Source organism: Abrus precatorius, unplaced genomic scaffold, assembly GCF_003935025.1.
Source record: "Abrus precatorius isolate BTA unplaced genomic scaffold, Abrus_2018 Scaffold10, whole genome shotgun sequence".
Lineage (NCBI taxonomy): Eukaryota > Viridiplantae > Streptophyta > Magnoliopsida > Fabales > Fabaceae > Abrus > Abrus precatorius.
In genome coordinates this window covers 7,277,655-7,297,213 of record NW_020874292.1, presented here as the reverse complement: position 1 = coordinate 7,297,213, position 19,559 = coordinate 7,277,655, and the positions used below count along the sequence as shown (strand labels likewise).

General features: G+C 31.2%; 3 protein-coding genes across 6 annotated transcripts; 2 read left to right on the top strand and 1 right to left on the bottom strand.

Moving 5' to 3' along the window:
* Positions 1-5,493: 5,493 nt before the first annotated feature.
* Positions 5,494-8,999, top strand: LOC113852631. 3 transcript variants are annotated; one of them, XR_003502453.1, is made up of 3 exons: positions 5,494-6,274; positions 8,315-8,388; positions 8,612-8,999. XR_003502453.1 is itself a non-coding variant. In XM_027482950.1 (3 exons), the coding sequence occupies exons 1-2, from the start codon at positions 5,638-5,640 to the stop codon at positions 8,370-8,372; spliced, it is 687 nt and encodes a 228-aa protein (XP_027338751.1). In that variant the 5' UTR covers positions 5,494-5,637; the 3' UTR covers positions 8,373-8,388; positions 8,612-8,862. The 3 variants fall into 3 exon arrangements, 1 of the variants encoding a protein (XP_027338751.1); XM_027482950.1 differs by having other exon boundaries at positions 5,494-6,266; positions 8,612-8,862; XR_003502454.1 differs by having other exon boundaries at positions 5,494-8,515; positions 8,612-8,998.
* A 4,180-nt stretch (positions 9,000-13,179) lies between these two features.
* Positions 13,180-16,905, top strand: LOC113869579 (transcription termination factor MTERF8, chloroplastic). Its single transcript, XM_027505973.1, has 2 exons — positions 13,180-13,451; positions 13,552-16,905. The coding sequence occupies exons 1-2, from the start codon at positions 13,247-13,249 to the stop codon at positions 14,793-14,795; spliced, it is 1,449 nt and encodes a 482-aa protein (XP_027361774.1). The 5' UTR covers positions 13,180-13,246; the 3' UTR covers positions 14,796-16,905.
* LOC113869587 (ribosome-binding factor PSRP1, chloroplastic) lies at positions 16,847-18,980 on the bottom strand. 2 transcript variants are annotated; one of them, XM_027505984.1, is made up of 5 exons: positions 18,569-18,980; positions 18,215-18,361; positions 17,860-18,105; positions 17,417-17,525; positions 16,847-17,329 (listed from the first exon to the last, which is right to left on the bottom strand). In XM_027505984.1, the coding sequence occupies exons 1-5, from the start codon at positions 18,809-18,811 to the stop codon at positions 17,199-17,201; spliced, it is 876 nt and encodes a 291-aa protein (XP_027361785.1). In that variant the 5' UTR covers positions 18,812-18,980; the 3' UTR covers positions 16,847-17,198. The 2 variants fall into 2 exon arrangements, with proteins under 2 accessions (XP_027361785.1, XP_027361794.1); XM_027505993.1 differs by having other exon boundaries at positions 16,866-17,304; positions 18,569-18,887.
* Positions 18,981-19,559: the final 579 nt, after the last annotated feature.

The following is a 19,559-nucleotide window of genomic DNA, read 5'->3' as shown; positions in this document are numbered from 1 at the left end:
ACAGTCCATTTGTAATTCTTTTTTGGGTTTTACTACTCAAAAAAATATGTCAGCTCGTTAGTATATTAATTTAGTGTACATTTAGAAAGAATTTTTCTTTTCTTAAATATTCACTTGTTTTTCAAAATTCTTTTAACAAAGGTATTAAAAGTAAATAACTATTTCTAAAAAAATAAATTAAACATGCATTTAATGTAACCATTAATAACTTATACTTTTCTTTTTTGCTAAAATTAATAACTTATATTTTGTTAATAGGATTCTGAAAGTATTTCTTTTCTTTTCTTTTTATATTTTTTTCACTAAGTGCATGGATTTTAAAATATTAAACATTACAAATTTATACAAAATAAATCTTTATAAAAATTTTAAAATTAAATATAGTAATATTATTAAATATTATAATATTATTAAATATTATATTTCAATAAAACTTATTATTTATTAATTTTTATTTTACATTTTTAAACATACATTAAAAATTATTGAACAAATCCTTGTAAACTTTTAAATTACTAACAAACATAAGCATTAAATATTTTTATTTTTTATATAATAAAATTATTTTTTAAAAAGTAGTCTTAAATCTTCCTGTGACATCTTTTACTAGTTACCTATTTATTAAATAAATAAAATATTCATTTTTTAAAAATATTTTTAAGATAGAAATAAGTAGTTGATAGAAAGTGTATTTACTTCAATAAATTTTCATGCAACATCCTAATTAAATAAAATTTAATAAAATATAAAATCATCATTAAATTTTATTTTTGAAATATGAACTCATAATCAATGAAATTAAGTAAGAAATTTTTACATAAAAATGCTTTCTTAAAAATATATAATTTAGTAAATATTAAATAAATAAAATAATTAATAAAAATATAAAGTTTTAAAAATAATATAATGATCCGTGATATTATAACAATCTTTATTGCACTTCTTCATTTCCCTCGTGTCTGCATTGTTTTTTGTTTTTCAAATTGCTCCAGCAAGACACTTTTACTCTTCCCTTTCTTCTTTGTGGCACTTTACCAAATTTCTGGACCCGAACCATCTCCGGTTGCCGCACCGACCAGTTTTGGTTGGTGAATCTTTGTATTATATTATATTATATTATGTGATTTGAATTGGGGGTAACATTCACTACCAGCATGCATGAAAAAAAAAATGAAAAGCTTCAATGAGAGTTTATGATAATTTGATTTGAAATTTTGAAGGAAGAAGATTGACCTCGTGTTTTCGTTTGAAACGTGTGGTGAACAGAGATAACATGAGAGTCTAAATAACTGTTATACACTTTATATACTCTCTTTATGTTAATTAAAAAGAAATATTTGTAATCGAAAATGGAGTAAACACCTTATATATTCCACATTCAACGTATGGTTAGAATTTAAAGATGTGTTTAGGTAATAGTTTAATCAAAATATTTATTTAATAATTATTGATTGTACAAAAAATTATATCAAAAAAAATTATTTTAATAAATTATTTAAATATATCAAATTTATAAAAAAAAAATAGTATACACGTTCTTTGTATGTGTTTTCTAACGCTCTAACATTTGAATGTGTAATATTCGAAAATCATGCAAAACAATGTTTAATGGTTTGACTTTTTTGTGCTTTCTAATCAAAGAAGCTCTCATGTATTGCATTTTCGACAAATTAGGACTAGTTTCGTACAAAAATATTTGCTCACACCTCACATTTAAATGATCGTTAAATAAATCTCACTTCTTTACTATCCAAAGTTAATATTTAGCTGAAGTGATTATCAGTCATCTATGACTCGAATATTTTTTTGGGCATAAACTATGTATTTAAATATGTCCTTTCAAGGGCTTATTTTAAAATATATTAGTTTAATACTTAATCAATTTAATGTATCTAATATGTACGAAGGTAAGGTAATCTCACGTACAAATAAAACCATTTAAACTTAATGCATAATAAATTAATAATCGGTTCCTTATTAGTAATTTTTAAGGGAAAAGTAATTTTTAAACTTATTTTTTAAAAAATTATATATTTTTTAAAATAAAATTAACCCAAATGTACATGTGTTTAGTTTAACAGGAGATAGAGACAACAAACAGAGAAAGGAAAAATTTGGAGAGAAAGAGAAAAAGAAGAAAAAAAAAAGTGATAACCATTGTTTTTTTATTATCCAATTCATTAATCTTTTGTTTGTTTAAATATCACTATTGTTTCTAACATAATATCATCACATTGAATAATTAAGCTAATTATTAGTTTGGAGGATTTGTTAACCAATATCTTAAGAATTATTTAATTTTTAGAAGTTTTGTTAACTAATGTCTTAGTGGTGTGTTAATATCTTTCTTAGTTTAAGAACAATGATTTTTTAAAAAATAAGAGTAATTTAAAAATATTTTTTCATAAAAATAATTATATTTAATATTATTAATCTAACAAATTATGATTTTTAGTAAAATTTTATTCATTATTCTTTAACTATCATGGTCAATATATAATCAACAAAATGGTTACAGAGAAACAATTAAATATAGAGAAATAAAGCGTAGGAAAGATAACTAAATTGGAAAGGAAAATAAGACCTTGTGAATCAGTAAAAGCTGTTGAAGTACTTAGCAGCATTCACATTACTATAACGTCCAATTGATATTTAATTAATTGCCGGGTCAATATAGATACCTGTCATACTTACCATTTCAATTCTTAGTCCATATAAATGTATGAGATTGGAGAGTCAAGTCTAAATTATGCCTTCTAAATAGGAGGCATGGTAAAACTATGAACAACATATCATATAATTGGTATAAGTCTTTCATTAATTTAAAGTTTGAAGAGACCACAGTGGATCGTTGACACAGGGAATTGATCCCTAACTAAGAATGATATTTGATGCATGCCTTGCGTGGGATTAGAATGTGAAAAATTTAACAACACAGTTTTTAAAACATTTTTATACTAAATGATGTCTATGTAAATTTTATTAAACGAAATAAATAACCAAACCCTTCAATAGAACTTGTATAAATTTTAATCAACGTAGATACTAAAATAATATATCAAAGAATATGTTGAGTTGAGTATTATATGTTAAGTCAACGTATGTTGTAACTTGTGCTAACATAAATTATGCAACATTAAACTGGGTATAGCTTGGCCTTTGGAGTGAAAAGTCATCAAACACGGTTTTGAAATTCTGCTTATTTTCCTGAATGGAAACACGCATTTAGACCAAAAGGACAGCGAGGACTCAGGTTACATAATTAGAAGGGAGAAAGATATCCACATCACACCTACCATGTTCCACATCATTGTGATTAAGGATTTATAAAGGGAGCACATGCTAGCCGCATTGTCTGTAGCAATAAATGTGGAAGCTGACATTACACACAATATTATGCAACAACGTTTCCATTATCAACACTATTTTCAAGCATTCCACAGTCTCACGCATAATAGCTTGCGGAGTTTAATCTATAATATCATCTCATCTCAGCTATAGTAACAAACTACTGTTTCTTTTGTGATGTTCCTTTTTTGTTTCTGTTTTTTTGTGTTGTTGCCATGTTTAGTAAGAGTTAGAACATAATTACTGGGAACATGAACTTCACCTAATGATAATAGGATTTTGTGAAAAAGTAATCCCACGTGTAAATGCAGTTTCTTGTAGAATCGTCGGTGCTTACAAAGGAAATGTAAGCTTGATATATTTTTTAATTAATTTAACTGATATTGAATTAAAAAGAAAAATATTTAGGCAGATATAATTGACTTTTTATAGGTTGTGAAAATCACAATTTTAAAGCCTGTTGATACTGGGTAGCGTGAGACCGATTCTCTCTGCTGCTATTGCCTGTGCTACTATTTGTGGGCCAACTCATAATCATTCGTAGATTTTCTACTAGATTTGCAAGGTTTAAAACAGAGCAATTATCTTTCTTCCTACCAAAAGAAAAGAAAATATATTTTGCTAATTAATTAATAATATATAGAAAACAACGAAAACAGTCTCATCGAGTGGCAAAGAAGGGATAAAAACAAATTAGCTTGCCAAATTGACAGGGACATGATAGAGAATGTGGCCTTGCATTTTCTACATAATCTTTCGTTGAGAAAATGATGTAGCTGCATTCTGGCCATTTAAGCACATATGATAGCAAAAAGGTGGTCTGCTGTACCCACAAAATCTTAAAATACAATTATTGCAACCCATTATTACAAACAATTTAAAATAAGTTTGTACGATATTAAATTATACTACACTGTCTGTAAGCTCACTGACACGCTCGATATGTTCAAGGAAATAAAAGTTTTAATTAATATGGAATGTTTAACTATGCACACGAACCAGTGAATTTCACAACTCATTATTTCTATTTATAGTTTAAAGTTTTAGAGGTGGATAAAATCAAGACGGAAAGCACACTAATTGTAATTACTGAATCTAAATCTAACATTTTTATTGAAAATTTAATATATTAATTTATGAAGAAGCTTTCGAATTGCACTTCTTAAATTTTTAAACTCGTTGGTGTTTGTTTTGCTTGACGGGGGAAATATACATATGAGCAGAAAATTGGGGAATCCAGTACAAAGGGAATCCGCAATCATATACTTCAGTACACTTCTATAATTTTTTACATGATTGCCTTAACTTAATTATAGACAAATAATTGCTTTTTCTATAAATTATCGATAAAATATAAGAAATAAGATTTTAAAAAATAATCAATGACAGACTTAAAATTTATAGCTTGCATAGTATAGGTCTGTTAACCTAGTCAAAGATATATTTATATCTTATTTAATAGACTCTATTATAAAGTAATAAGCCTACGTATCAAACACAGCTGCTAAATGGTAAGGCCTTCTACGTGGAAAGATGTTTCTTTGGCAGATCGCATTACAAAATATTAAAAAAATAGAGACCAAGAAAGGATAATAGAGGTATGACCTCAAATAATCTTTGTTAGAGATGTGGAAAGATTCCTGAAACTCTTATTAGAGTTGTCATTTGTCAAACAGGCTCGCTATAACTTATTTTAATTTTAACTCAAAGTTGGTAAAATGAGTTATTTGAAATATTCACGCCAGTCAATTATGAATGGTGAATTTTAGTGAATCCAATTAAAAAAACTACATTTAATTTAAATTTATAAAAAAATGTTCAAGGCTGTAAAACTTTTTTTTAAGCTTTGTTTTTGGGTGTAGTCAGCATCAAACTTACTCAAATGAAGGTAAATTAACTTCATTTAATTCAAATTTTAAAATTAAGTTGTACATTTTATTAAGTGCATTAAACTAATTTAATAGGACAAATTCGTTTTATCAATTCTACTAGACCAGGGCAAAACAAAACTTACAGATTAACCACACTAAAAAAATTGTGGGATGATCCAAAGGTTAATGATGGGGTAATATGGAACATTGCTTGAAACCCATTCCTAGGAACAAGTGAGTGAACAGTAGAAGTAGTGTAGGAGTGTGTGTTTGAATTTCAAAACACAAGCAGCTAGTAATATTGTCGTCCACGTGGCAGTCACCGACGAGCAACGACGCGCATTGAGCACTATCCCTTTCCCCCTTTGTTTGGCATCCCCATTCAATTCCACAATCTTCCATCTTCCGTTCCACGACAATGCTCTGCTCGCCTCAAACCGCTAAATCCGGTTCAAACTGGCTCGACCGCCTCCGGTCCAACAAGGGCATCCCAACCGGCGACGACCTTGACCTCGACTCCTTCCTCCTCACCGCCCATTCCCATTCACCACAGGCCCGCCCCAACATCCCGCCCCAGGCCCGTCAATCCGAAACCCGCGACCCTCCAATGAGCTCCGTCCTCGCTGAGCTCTTCAACATGGGCGCCACTCTCACCAAAACCTCCAAAAAATGCCCAAGGAAACAGACAAACCCTAAAATCTTCGTCGCTTCCTTCGCCGCCAACACACGCAGCGCCGCCGCCCCCGCCGCCGCTCCCAGCGCCGATGCGGTGGTGCCCGAGGAGGATGAAGTGGGCGCGGATCGCGGCGATGAGGATGAGATCGAGAACGAGAAGGAGGGGAACGAGTTGAAGGGTTTCACGAAGAGCGAGGTGACGGTGATCGACACGAGTTTACCCGGTTGGAAGGTGGATAAGTTCGTGTTCAGGAAGAACAACGTGTGGAAAGTCAGAGAGAGGAAACTGAAGACCAAGTTCTTCGCTAAGAAGAAGAGCAATTCCACGTTCGTGCCACGTGAACTTGATGTCAATGGATTTGAGACCTCCAAGTAAGAGCGTACGTCGCTATTGTTACTACAAATATTTGTTGTTTCGATCCGTCGAATGTTTTTTATTTTGTGGTTTGAACTTGGAAGGTATTCATTGCTAATTCATTTTGTCAGCGCTCTGTATAAGCATAGAAATTTTGATTTTTGAACTGTGTTACTCTTATCATGTGCTAGGACCTTCGCTGCTGGCTTTATTTTGGCGTGTTTATGCATTGGGTGTTGCTGTTATGGAATGTCTTGTGTTGTTTGTTCGTTATTGCATGCTTGGAAAATGGTGGTATCTTTATATTTTATGTTGGTTTCGGCAGATTGACTCCTTTGCTGTTCAAGATTTGTGTTGGTGGGGATTTGGAGTGGTAATATCAGTGTTCGTTTAATTATTTATGGTGGTTTCACCATCTCACGTACGAAAGGTTATTGGTGAACAATAAAACTGCAACTTCTAGTGCAATATTGGAAAGTGTTTAATGTCCTTGCTATTTATTATGATTTCATGGGATCTATCTCACTATTTCATAGCCCTTTCCACCGGAGTTTTATTATGTTGTTTATAACATTCTATTTTTAGGCTTGTTTCAGGAACCATCAAATTTCCTGTTCTGATTTCTGTTCTTAAACTTGATAAGGTTGGCTATACCATGGTAGTATTGTTATTTTACTTAGGTTACAATATCAGAAATGTCAGTTCATTTTTTTGGTGACATTTAGATGCTTATGGTGCTGACATGGGTAAATTGTGTTTAATTTGGTAAAAACTTATACTTCTAATTGGATTCTCACAAGCTCTATGCTATGTTTTAAGAGTTTTCTGTGTATTGATGCGTCCAGTGTACTGAATCAGAGTGCTCCTTGTAGGCCAACCCTCTTCAGAATTTTATAGCATTTTCAATTCTCCTTCTGCTTCGTAATTAATAGAGAAAGAAAATATAAGAAAAAAAATATATCCTAACTATAAATGGGCAAATTGTCGTCTTGCAACTATGGGGGTTGATGTGGTGCTTATGGCCTCCTAATTCTCTTATTGAGATTGGCTTGTTGATTTGTTGATATCCTTGTTTTGCCCTCTCTCTCAAAGACAAGTATAATGATGATTCTTTCAACTACATACTGCTGTTGTTTGTTGAACAGACCACGTGACATCCAACAGTAAAATGAAAAGAAGGTTCATCATTATGATTAACTTTACTGGTAGGAGTAGGAGACTCTGTTATGTACAAGCTTACTGAGAAAGCCTTTAAGCAGCTCAGTTTTCTATTTTCTTTCTATTTTATCCTGTTCATAATTAATTTTAGAGTAATAATACTCTAACATGCATTTCACTGTTTCTCTATCAGCCATTGTCTATTTAACTAGCTCTTCGTAAACATTTTTCTAAATTGGCTTAAGTTATTCCCACAACCGTTGGGAGACAATTAATCATCATCTATAATTTTATCCTTAATTGTTCCTTGTCGTTAAAAAGATATGATTGCATTAAATACCAATGAATAGTATTCTCTTCATACTTTTTAGCTTTTAACACACATGACATTACAATGCAGCATGAATTTACTCTTGCATTATTAGATTTTTATAAATTGTGTTGTTGGTGTTCAGTTTGTTTTGATATTACCACTCTACACCTCCCTCTAACTTTCCCTTTAGCTTTTTGAGAAATTTTCACAAGACATCTCTATGTTGCCTTGATCTAGAACAAGCTAGATTTCTGTCAACAGCTGTTGATACATGTGATTGTTTCTACTTACTGATAAGTTGTAACACTTTGCATTTGCTCTCTTTGTTCTATCAGTTGATATAGTTGATCCGTTAATTAATGTATATTATGCTGAACCATGTTTCTTTTCACTTTGTAAGTCAAGTGATTATATGGCATGCCTTTTACCTTTGAAATAAGTTACAATAAGCCGATTAATCAGGATGAAAAAATGTTGTTTTATTTATAGTCATTGCTTAGAGCTAGTAACACATTTCATGGATGTGGTATGCTACAAGTAGATACAATTGTGCAGTCATGGGATTTTTTATATTTCTTGTGCTGTCATGTTCAGGGACAATGTAATCAACATGAAAGCGGAGAAGCCTGTAAAGATACAAAAGATGATCTAACTTATCCCAAAAGGAGGCAAGTGGACTTACTACTAGCTGCTTGTGGTTACTGATTATTCTTTTGATGCTTTAAACAGGCTATTTTGGTAGAAAGTAATTAAAGTGCAGGGAATGAAAGGAGATTGATATATCTAGACTACAAGGTAGTCCAGATAGGTCATCTTCTTCCTTTGAGTTCCCCTCTCCAAGTACTTTTTGTGTCTACATTGACCATAACACCTTGGTGGTTCTCTTTTCAGGTCTTCCAAAAAATCAAGAAAGGAAAACACATCTTCATTTTAATAAAAGTCATCCCTTGTAGAAGAGCAAAGGAACAAAAACAAAGTTTAACAAAACTTAAGAGAGTCAGAAAATAATTCCGTCTTTACAGGTCATTAACTTTAAATTTTAATTTGGCTGCAGCAAATTAAGATGCAGGCTTTGTCTTTGTGCTATTTGATAGTGGCATACTGGTCTTCCATTGGCATTTATCTATTAAAAACTGTCCTCTTGAAAAGAGCTTGGATTAAGTGACATTTGGAGTTCTAAACATGCATTGTAGCGTCAAAATATTTACCTTGTAAATTTTGGTTCCATTTTCCTTAACTGGGAAGAAATTTTTCCCCTTATATAAGCCGTAAGTTGCTTTTCTTTTCGTAGTTTGCTATTGGGATATTTGCTTCGTGTTAGGCAGAAGCTGATAGATAATACTTATCAAAAGTGAATTAGTTTAAGTTCAGCGAAACCATTTAGAATGAACTAGTGGTTAGGATTTAATGAGCATTGATAGATTGCAAGTGATCATACATTTAAACTGTATGTTGCTAAAGTAAAAAATAAAAAAAGGAAGAAGAAGGATTAAAATTATCTCATCATACAAACTATAATCAGATGATGACATTATGAGCAAAAAACGACAAAAGACAAAATTATAATTAGTTTTTATCATTATTTAAGTAGGATCTATAATCGAAGGGTTGTATTTGTTATTACAGGTTTACATTTATGTTATAATGTTAGCTGGTATGTTAGAATGCAGGTTAATTAATCTTTAGGTTTCTATGTTTAGGATTTTTTATTTAAGATTATATTTTGAAGTTTGTAATTGGCTAATTGAAAGTACTGCTAGAAATTTTCAAGTGTTTTAACAATAAAGGTCAATTTAGAACACTTAAAAACTACAAAGGCTATGTAAAACAAACTTATTTGTCTTTGCTCTATGTGGAAAATTTTGAAATTATTATATTATCATTATAAATACTAGCTGTCTGACTCTTTTAACTAGAAACTCATTATAATTTGCCTGCTGCACACAATTTTGTAATCTTTTTAGGCTAAACTATATATTATTGTACTTTTTAATGAAAAATGTCTTACCGTAAACAGTTCAGATTAATTTAGATACATTTTAGTGGCTGTTTGTATATCCTGAAGAGTTGATTCTGTTCACAACAAAAAATAATCATTATCATTTGAGGTGCGTTGAATTTTATGTTCAAATATCATGAATGTTTGTTTTGATTTGAGAATTGATTAAAAGCGTATCTCTATGGTGCAATTAAAGAAGTCTTTAATTGCTCTCAACAATCTAAAAGTAATTTTATCGAACTTTAAATTAAATAAATATATCTAATGTTCACAAACTTCGTTTTGTTCAGTTTAAATAAAGGCTCTAAAATTTAAAATTTTTTAGTCTTATATTTTGTTTGGTTAATGAAAGAAATAGAGAAAAAGATAATAATAATAATAATAAGATATACTCTCTAATTGAATGCGAATAAGAAAAAAATATTTTAACAATTAGAAGAGTGGAAAAAAGAAAAATGGAATTACGTATAAAGGCTTTTTTACCTTTATGATGATCAAAATGACGAGTTTCAAATTAAAGAGGGATAATATTGTTAAAAACACATTCCGTTCTTCTTAGTTCAAAATATCTCTTCGGATAAAGATAGATCTTGAGTGGATATCATACCTAAATATTTATCTCTACCCTAAGAGTGAGCAGATTCTTTTGAACAATTAACTTCACACATTTTTCTCCTATGCATTAATTTAGTCTTATTTAGTTTGAATAATAAACTCTTATTTTTGCTAATTTCCTAAAATAATTTTTGAATAATTATTTCTTTAAAATTAATTATTTCTAATCACGTTCTAAGTTTTTCTTTTTTATTTTTATTCTTTAAATAAATTCATCCAAACATATGTAATAGTTTAATAAAGATTCAATTATACTGATATAATTTATATTATTTTTATACTGTTTAATAATTGTTTGTTATATAATTAAATTTTAAAATCAATTATTAAATTAAAATTTTTAATCATGATTTTTGCAAAATTTTAAATCAATCTAAAATTATTTGATATCTTATTATTATACATAAAAAATAAAGTAATATATGTTTTTGAAATATGTGAGAACATAGACCTTTTAATTATATTTTTATAGCTGTTTAATTTAGATAAAATTTGATATAATTTATCAAAAAATAATATATAATTGTAATTTAATAGTTAAATTGACAAAAAATTGTATTTATATATGGTTTAAGAATGAGTACAAGTGTTATATATATATATATATATATATATATATATATATATATATATAATCATGTGAAAGTAGAGGTAGAGTTATCATTATTTACCATGGTTGTGTTTGCTTGTATTGAAATAGCAAAGGATGAAATTCATCATGTTTGTCCATTTTTCTCATTTGATTTGGTAGGGTTGAAATGTTTTTATTTTGGTAAATCCCATACTAATGGTCTATTGGGCCAAGAGGTAAAATATATAGAATAAGAAATAAAGTAAAAAATATTTGATGCTTAGATGAGTTGAAATAAGAAAAAATGATAAAAAGTTTCTTACACTTATATAGACAAGTAAAAGAGTGTAAAAGAAATAAATAAATTGTATTAAAAATATTCATTAAAAATTAAAATTAATTAAATTTTTAATTTTAATTTTTCTTAATAAAAATTTTATTATTTTTTATATAAAAAAATTCCAACCCGATTGTCCCCCCCCCCCCCCCCCCATCCCCCTCCCTCTCCTGCTACCCTTCATTTCCTAAAATTTTGGTGGTATTTTTTATGGTGGGACTAAAAAAAAAAAACTCCTACTAAGGAAAAAAAATATTAAATTTCTCTTTGCTTTCTTTCCTACTTTTTAATTTCATCTCATTCAAACAAAGTGTAAAACATTTCAATGCTAGTAAGATGGTAAATGCAGCCAATGAAGTGCTGCAATTTTTAAAATTTTATTTAAATGTTAAAAAAATAAAATTATTGTTTTATAAGTAAAATTTAATAAATAATTTTATATTAAAATAAAAATATATAATAAAATTTTAAAGTTAAATTTATTTATTTTTAATTATTATAAAATTATTTTTATAACATTTTGTTATTTTTTTCACTTTTTAAATTTTTATTCATCTAAACAATATATAATTTCTAATTATTGTATTTTTTATTTAAATTTTTGTTTCATTTATCATCCAATAAAAGGAATTATCTTAAGCTCTATTTGACTGTAGATTTAACAGTATTCATTCATAGTTAACTACAAAAATTCCAAATCATCCCGTAAAAAAATAAATCTAACATATCCTTTTTACAGTTTATTTATTATATTTACATCTCTCTCTTTTTTCGTCATCATTTTATTTATTTTATTTTAAACCTTTTTTGAGGGTTTAGCATTATGAAGCCTGTTTATTAATGTGGTGGGTCCAATAACTTTTCTTTTTTAAAAAAATAAACATATTAATTTGTACCCTTATATGCTTAACCCAGTGAGAATTTACTTCATTTTCTATAACTCTAATTTTAAAAGAGTGCTTCTATGTAAAAAAATGGTGTAGATTAGGGGTGGGCACACGTCAATTTCAATCGGATTTTAAAAGTGTTTCTATGTAAAAAAATGGTATAGAAGGATAAGTTTAAATGAGTTTTGACTAAAACACAGTCTGAGTCATTTTTTACGCCTTAGATCTGATTTGGTCTTTCTCTATTTTGTCAAGTTTGCATTTGAACGACATCATTTCTAGTAGTGTTAGTGTTTTCCTCTCCACTTTTCAAATTCATACTACCATAACTCAAATTATGTAAGAAAGTAAAGAACAACTACAAAGTGTGTGAGACGAGTTTAGATCTGACCAAAAGAGAAGAAAGTAATAGTTAATGAACCAGGTTTGAGCAGAGCAAGAAAACTAAAAACGGGTCCACCTTAGATGAGAAGAAGAAGCAACAAAAATGAGCATTAAAACTTGGAAAAGCATGTGGATATTAATATCCTTTTTTGGCATAAGTGAAAAAATAACATACAAGGCAAAAAGGGCTAGTCAAAATCTATGAACAATTTATATTTTTTCTATTTTCAGAAAACTCATGAGAAAAAACATAGGAAACAAGTTGAATTGACGAAGTCATGTTGATTGAAACATAAAGCTATTTTCTAAGTATTGTACCAAGTTGTAAGTGGGATGCTGAAGGTTGGAAATCGAGTTTATATCATTTTGAAAAACCTAACAGTAAAAGTAAGATTGACAATACATGTTGAGATGAACTTGTGACAAGTTTTTATAAAGAAATAAAATAAAATAAAATAAAATAAATTTATATTTTTTTATTTGTTAGAAACTATTTTTTATAACTTAAAGAAATAAATTATTTTTATGTTTCGAGAGATGTTTAAATTTTTTATATTATCTTTTTTAATTATTTACACTTTTATAAACAAATAAGAGAGTAATTTGGGAAGGTAATGCTCAGTTTTTCACTTGGTATCATTTGGAGGGATGTGATTACCTATTTTCACCTCCCTTGCGACGCCAGACAAGCTATAAGCGCAGAGCAACCTTACGGAGGCGTAACGCAAAAACGATGTTGCTTCTTCATCTGTCCCCAAACCGTTCATCTCTCTGTTCTTCAATCACATTTCATCCATTCCCACTAAACCTTTCACACTCCTTTCAACTCTCCCTTCAACCTCAACCCTTCTTCTCCCTCACAACAAAACAACAATCAAACAACCACTTCTTCCGCCGCCGGTGCACTAACTCCGTCGCCACTCTCAATACCCAAATTGGTGAATAAACTAACTCACTCAATCAATCACTCACTAACTAACTAACTCGTCGGAGTCAATTTCTCAAACACCTAATTTGCTTCGTTTCGTTTTGTTTCAGCGTCCTTCATTTCTCTCTTTCAACAAATCGGAATTGGCTTCGTGGAAACGCAAACGCTCTTCACCAATAACCCTGACCTCACCTCGCTGCCATTGGACTCATTGCGAACTCGCCTTCTATCTTTGCATTCTCTAGGGTTCGATCGTGTCACTCTCTACCAGTTAGTTACAAAGCGCCCAACCGTTCTAACAGATAAAGAAATCGACCCGTTGTTAACCTTTCTCAGAGACGAATTGCAAGGGGAAATTGAGAAAGAGCAACTGAATCGTCTTTTCTTTGCTACAGAACCAAGATTCTTGGTGGGTTTTCCTCAAAAGGTTCAATTGCTCATTGACCGTGGAGTTCCCGTTTACAAGGTTGTTCACGTGCTTAACAAAGTCAATTTGCAAAAGGCCTTGTGTTATAGGGCAGTTGATGAAATTGACAAAATCATAGCTTTCTTAGAACCCTTTAGTGGCATTAGTTTGATTCTCAAACGCCCTGCGGTTTTGAACTTCGATTTGGAAAGTCAACTTGTTCCCAGAGTCAACGTTTTGACAGAGCTTAGTGGTGGAGATGATGATAGTGTTGGGAAAGTGCTGCTTAGGTTCCCTGCATTTTTGAACTATAGTGTGGAACATGTGGAGGAACATGTAGAGTTTCTGAGGTCTTTTGTTGACCTTGGTGACCAAGAAATTTTTAGGATCATACTTGGATTCCCAGCTATTGTTACTGCTAGTAGGGAGAGGAAACTGCGTCCTAGGATACAGTTTCTCAAGGATTGTGGATTGGATTCGGGCGATATCTTCAAGTTCTTGATTAAAGCACCCTTGTTTCTAAGCCATTCGTTTTACGGGAACATTGTGCATAAGCTTGTGCTTTTGGTTAAGATTGGGTATAGATATAGGACAAGGGACTTGGCAATGGCAATGAGGTCTGCTACTAGGACAAACTGTGAGAACTTGCGAAAGGTCATTGGTTTGTTCTTGAGTTATGGGCTTACGTGTGAAGATATTGTTGCTATGGCCAAGAAGCATCCACAGATACTGCAGTATAATAATGCTTCTTTGGAGAAGAAGATGAAGTACTTGATAGAGGAGATGGAACGTGACATTGAGGAGTTACTGGTTTTTCCTGCATTCCTTGGTTACAAGTTTGATGACAGAATTAAGCATAGGTTTGAAGTAAAGAAGAGTACAAGAGGAGGAGGAATGTCTATCAATAAGCTTTTAACTGTTTCCAATGAGAGATTCACTGGCAAATGAAAAATGGCATATGCCATAGCCGATCTTGAGAAAAATAAGTGTTTTCCTTTTGTGTCAGTTTTTCTGCTCCTTGTTTTTCCGTTTTATTCCTTGTGCTTTGAAGCCTTTCCCAAGAAACATTGGTGGAAAGAGTAATAATACTACTTCCTCAACACTTAAAATCGCCATTACTTAGGTGTTGACAGGCAATTGTGGTCATTGAGGCAGTCGCGACTAGTGTTTTAGAAGTAAGATTTTTCTGATGCAAAGTACCTTATTTTTATTGGCAACTGCTGAACATATTTGTTCTTTGTGCTGTGGATGGACAGACCAGTAATTGATTTCCTTGTAGCAATGAAGATAGTTTTGTTTGGTTGGGATGGTGCAATGCTGTTTTGCACAAGTAAACGAAACAATACAGGATCCTACATTCATGGTTCAATGGTTCAACTTTTTTTTTTTTTTTTTGGCTTATATTCTATTAACTTTTTATTTTTATTTTTGAGAAGTAGTTTCTGACCAAGTCTAATGAGATTGTATGATTCATGTTGTTAAATTTACCTAATGAGATAAGACTTTGTTGTTATCATATTATATTAACTTATTAATGTATGAAATATAAAATTTAAGAATGAAGATTTTGTTCACGTTTTCTTGACTGCAGGAAATTTCACAGTTAGACATTGATTCATAGTTTGTCGATTGGTAGAGTGATATTTGTTTATAAAAGACACCTAGGATTTCATGTTTCCAAGAGTATGTTGTTGTCATTAGAATTTTGGTTATTGTGTATATGTTTACTGACCGAAAAGTTATAGTGTGCATCTTTGGTTCTGTCTCATTGAGGAAGGCAGGAGAGAATGGCGTGGTTCTGGAAATTTTCTGAAATTGTTTCAATTGTTTATGAAAAACTAAGATTGCATTTTCTTGTGGGGGGAAATGTTCATTTTGCTTTTTTAAGAAATTATTACAATTTAACTTAACAAAAAGAGGAACCAAGTTTTATTTTGGAATTTTGCCAAAATAGGATTAAAGGAAGGAAATATTTCAAACTCACTTCTACAGGGAAATCCATTATATGTATTCTCGATAATAGCATTTCGGAATACGATTTTTGTAACTTTCTGCAAATGATAGAGTGTAATCATCCTACTTTTCTAGACAAAAAGATGGAGTACCTGACAGAATAGATAGTCATTGTAAAAAAGAATCACTAATTTTTCCTGCATATGATTACAAGTTCGATGGTTAGGCCATCGGCCCGAATAATGTACCCAAAAAGGAAAAGTATTTGGTAAAAGGAAAGTCTCTCAAAGGCATTGGATCCTACAGTTGGCTATCAGGACAATATTTCGTAAATGCATTTGTTATTTTGTATATGCTTGTTGGTATACCTAATGCTCATTTATTCGTGCCATTCACAAAAAACATAATGAAATCCGGACTCTCTCTACCAGGCTAACGTAATCCTTTTATCATGGTATTTTTATAACTTTCAGGTTTGCGTCAAAAATTCTTTGCCAAATAAAGTAACATAACCTCAAATAAGAGTTTTATTTTAGCATTTATAAATTGTAACATCACTAATTCATATAATCTAAAACTAATGAATGATAACTATATCTCACCGACTCAATTCCTAACTTTCCTCTGCCGTGAGCAAAAGCCTTTCAATTCCCAGCCCTGCCCAAATGAACAACACTGTGCTAGACATTAATCCACTTACCATAACCATTCCATTCCTTGTAAACTCTTAACATCCGTAACTAGAAATGTCACAAATGTTGCAATAATTCTCTCAAATTATAAGGGTCTTACAGATCTTCCACCTTAGCATATTTATAGCATTACAACCAAATATGTTTATTTTAAATCTATATCCAAGACAAATGTATAGCAGCATAACAAGATCCATTAAAGACAATTGTAGCCATTTTATTCTATCACTTGCCACTTAACTAGAAAACCCTTGTTTCATCGTGATCCTATCACTTGCATTTCTCTTGGCAGTCAACATTTACCCAATCAACTCTGCACAGCAGAAATTAAAATTTGCTAGACAACAATTCTATAAAGGTTTGAAATTTGAAGAGAAAAATGATTAACTTGTTATGGTATAATCTAGATAACAAATAGACATGAAGCAGAACAAAACCAAAAGATTAAAGAAAGTAGGTGGCATTGTTAGAGAAAAGGTGTATTCCGAACATTATATGCAGCACACACAAATGGTGCATCTCTTTCAGTTTACAGTCGCTAGTCATCCAAGTGTACATACAATAAAACTTGATTTGCACTTTAAAATGTCGGAGCCTCGATTGAAATTGCCTATGCACTTCAGGTTCCATAGAAATCGCCATCATTATCCGCTAATCATGTACAAGCTCTTATGTTAATAGAAAAAGAGTTTCTCGTGAGTGCATTTCACTCTTTCAGTGAGGGTTCTTTAGCTGGTTCAATTACTACAGGCTCCAATTTCTCTGCTTCACCATCTCCTTTGGGTATAATGAGTCCGTAACCTCCTTCTTTTCTTTTGTACACAATATTAATTTCCCCTGAACAGAGGAAAAACATTTAGTTCCCAGGATAGCAAATAGATAAATTACTAAGCCAAATGAAAGAGCTATACGCAAATTGCTCACCAGTTTCTTCATTTCGAAAACCATAAAAGTCATGATCAACATTTTCGAGCTGCTCAATTGCTTCAGCCACAGTCAATGGCGGCATGTCAAAGTACTTTGTGCGAACAACCTGTAAGACAACTCACAACTTTAGTAGGAGCACCGTAAGAAAATAAAGAGAAAAGCACCATCTCATGCTAAGCAATAACGTGTCTAACAACATATAACACAGGAGTTTTCCAATTTGCATGCAAGTTCTAATTATTCACAACAAAACACCCATCAAATCCACAGTTCACCAAACCAGATACTATCAAATTCTCAATTCTGAAGATGTAGAACAACTTTCACCTCTATTTCTAGGATATACCAGAGTCAAACATCGATATGCAAAATCAGAAATCAAACTACAATAAAGCAAATGAGTTACAGATTGAAAACTGTTTTAAGTAATAACTACCAACCTCATCAATTGATTCTTCCTCCTCCTGTGGGGATATTTGGTCCTCTTCCAAGGGTAATGGCTCTACGGGCTCCCTAACCTTCAACCTATTGAACCCCTTCATGTGTCGACCATGATCTGACTCCTTTTCTTTTATCTTCCTCAACTTTCTCTGAATGATCGATGACACCAAATCAATACTTCCATAGGTACTTTCAGCATCTTCCTCAGCTCGCACCACTCCATGCCTCTTTGTGAACAAAGTCACCTAAAGCAAATAAGAATCAACGAATTCAATTCCAACCCAGTTCGTAATGCTGCAACATATCCCATCCCAGATTAACAAAATTGAAACTTGAAAAGAGGAGTAGACCCACCTCACATCTACGAGTCCGGGGTCCTCGCCCAAATTCTCCTCCTCCTCGGATAGATAGCCTCACATCAACCTCTCTCACTAGATGACTATGCTTCTGAACAGCTTTCCCCACCTTGTCCTCCACATGCTGCTTCACTGCATCAGTGAGCTACACAAACACCAACACATAATATAGCAGGTTAGGCCAAAGCTTCAAATTAGGGTTTTCTGTTTTAGTGCCTCTTTAGAAGCACTAGCTATTTTCAGATAATTTAAAAAAAAAAGTTGTTTTAACTTATTTTAATAAATTTAGTCATCAAATTTTATTGAATAAATTTTAAAATAAGTTGTATAAAAAAATGATAGCAAAGCATACCTCGAGATTTTTACCCTGTATGATCAATTTGACGGATGAGAGTGGACCGTCCCATGACATGCGAACGGAGAGTGAACGGCGACGTTTGGTTGAGACAGTGGCAACATGTTTGAGGCTTTGGATTGGGGCAAAGAAAGTTGTTGATAGTGTCTTGGAGAATTGTGAGGGAGCAAGTTGATGAGATGACGAGGGAAGACAACAAGAGGGGCTGAGAGTAGTGTTGAAGTTGAAGAGAGTGGCCATTGAAAAGGGTTTTGAGTGGATGAGGGAAATGAAGATTAGGGATATTTAGATTTCGGAGTTTGGAAGGGGATGAATGCTGATGTGTCGGGTTCTCTGATCAATGAGAGTGACACCATTCAATATGGGGTGTCTCTTTCTTCTTGTCGGATCACGATGAATATTCAAGTGTCCCAAGTTCTGATTCTCTGCCCAATTTTACCGTAATACACTCAATTTCGGATATTTAAAACCTAAAACTGTTTCTGAAATTAATATTATTATTTTTAAATATTTTTGTTAGTGCTTTTTAAAAATTAGCTAATATTTTCTATTTAAATCATGGTGCTTTTACTCGAATGTTGAATAAAAAAAATATCTATATTATGATTGTATTAGTAATGTTGAATATCATATTTTGGATAAAAGATTTTTTTAAATTTTTTTAATAATATCTTTAAAATTAGAGTTTTGTTAATTGAGTTTAATCATCTATAAATAAAAAAATTTAATAAAAAATATATAATTATTATATTAAAATTATAAAATTATAAAAATATAATAAATATTTATCTTTTTAATAAAATTTTACTATTATTACTCGCTTATTTCTAATCTTTAGAATTGAAATTAACAAAAATTTTAAAATTAAACTATTTTTATAAAAAATCTTGTTAAAGAGTAATATATACAAAAAAATATTGTGATGGTGGCTTTTGCCTCCAATTGGTGGGGCTGAGTAGAAATAAGGAGCATTTACAAAGGCACTTTA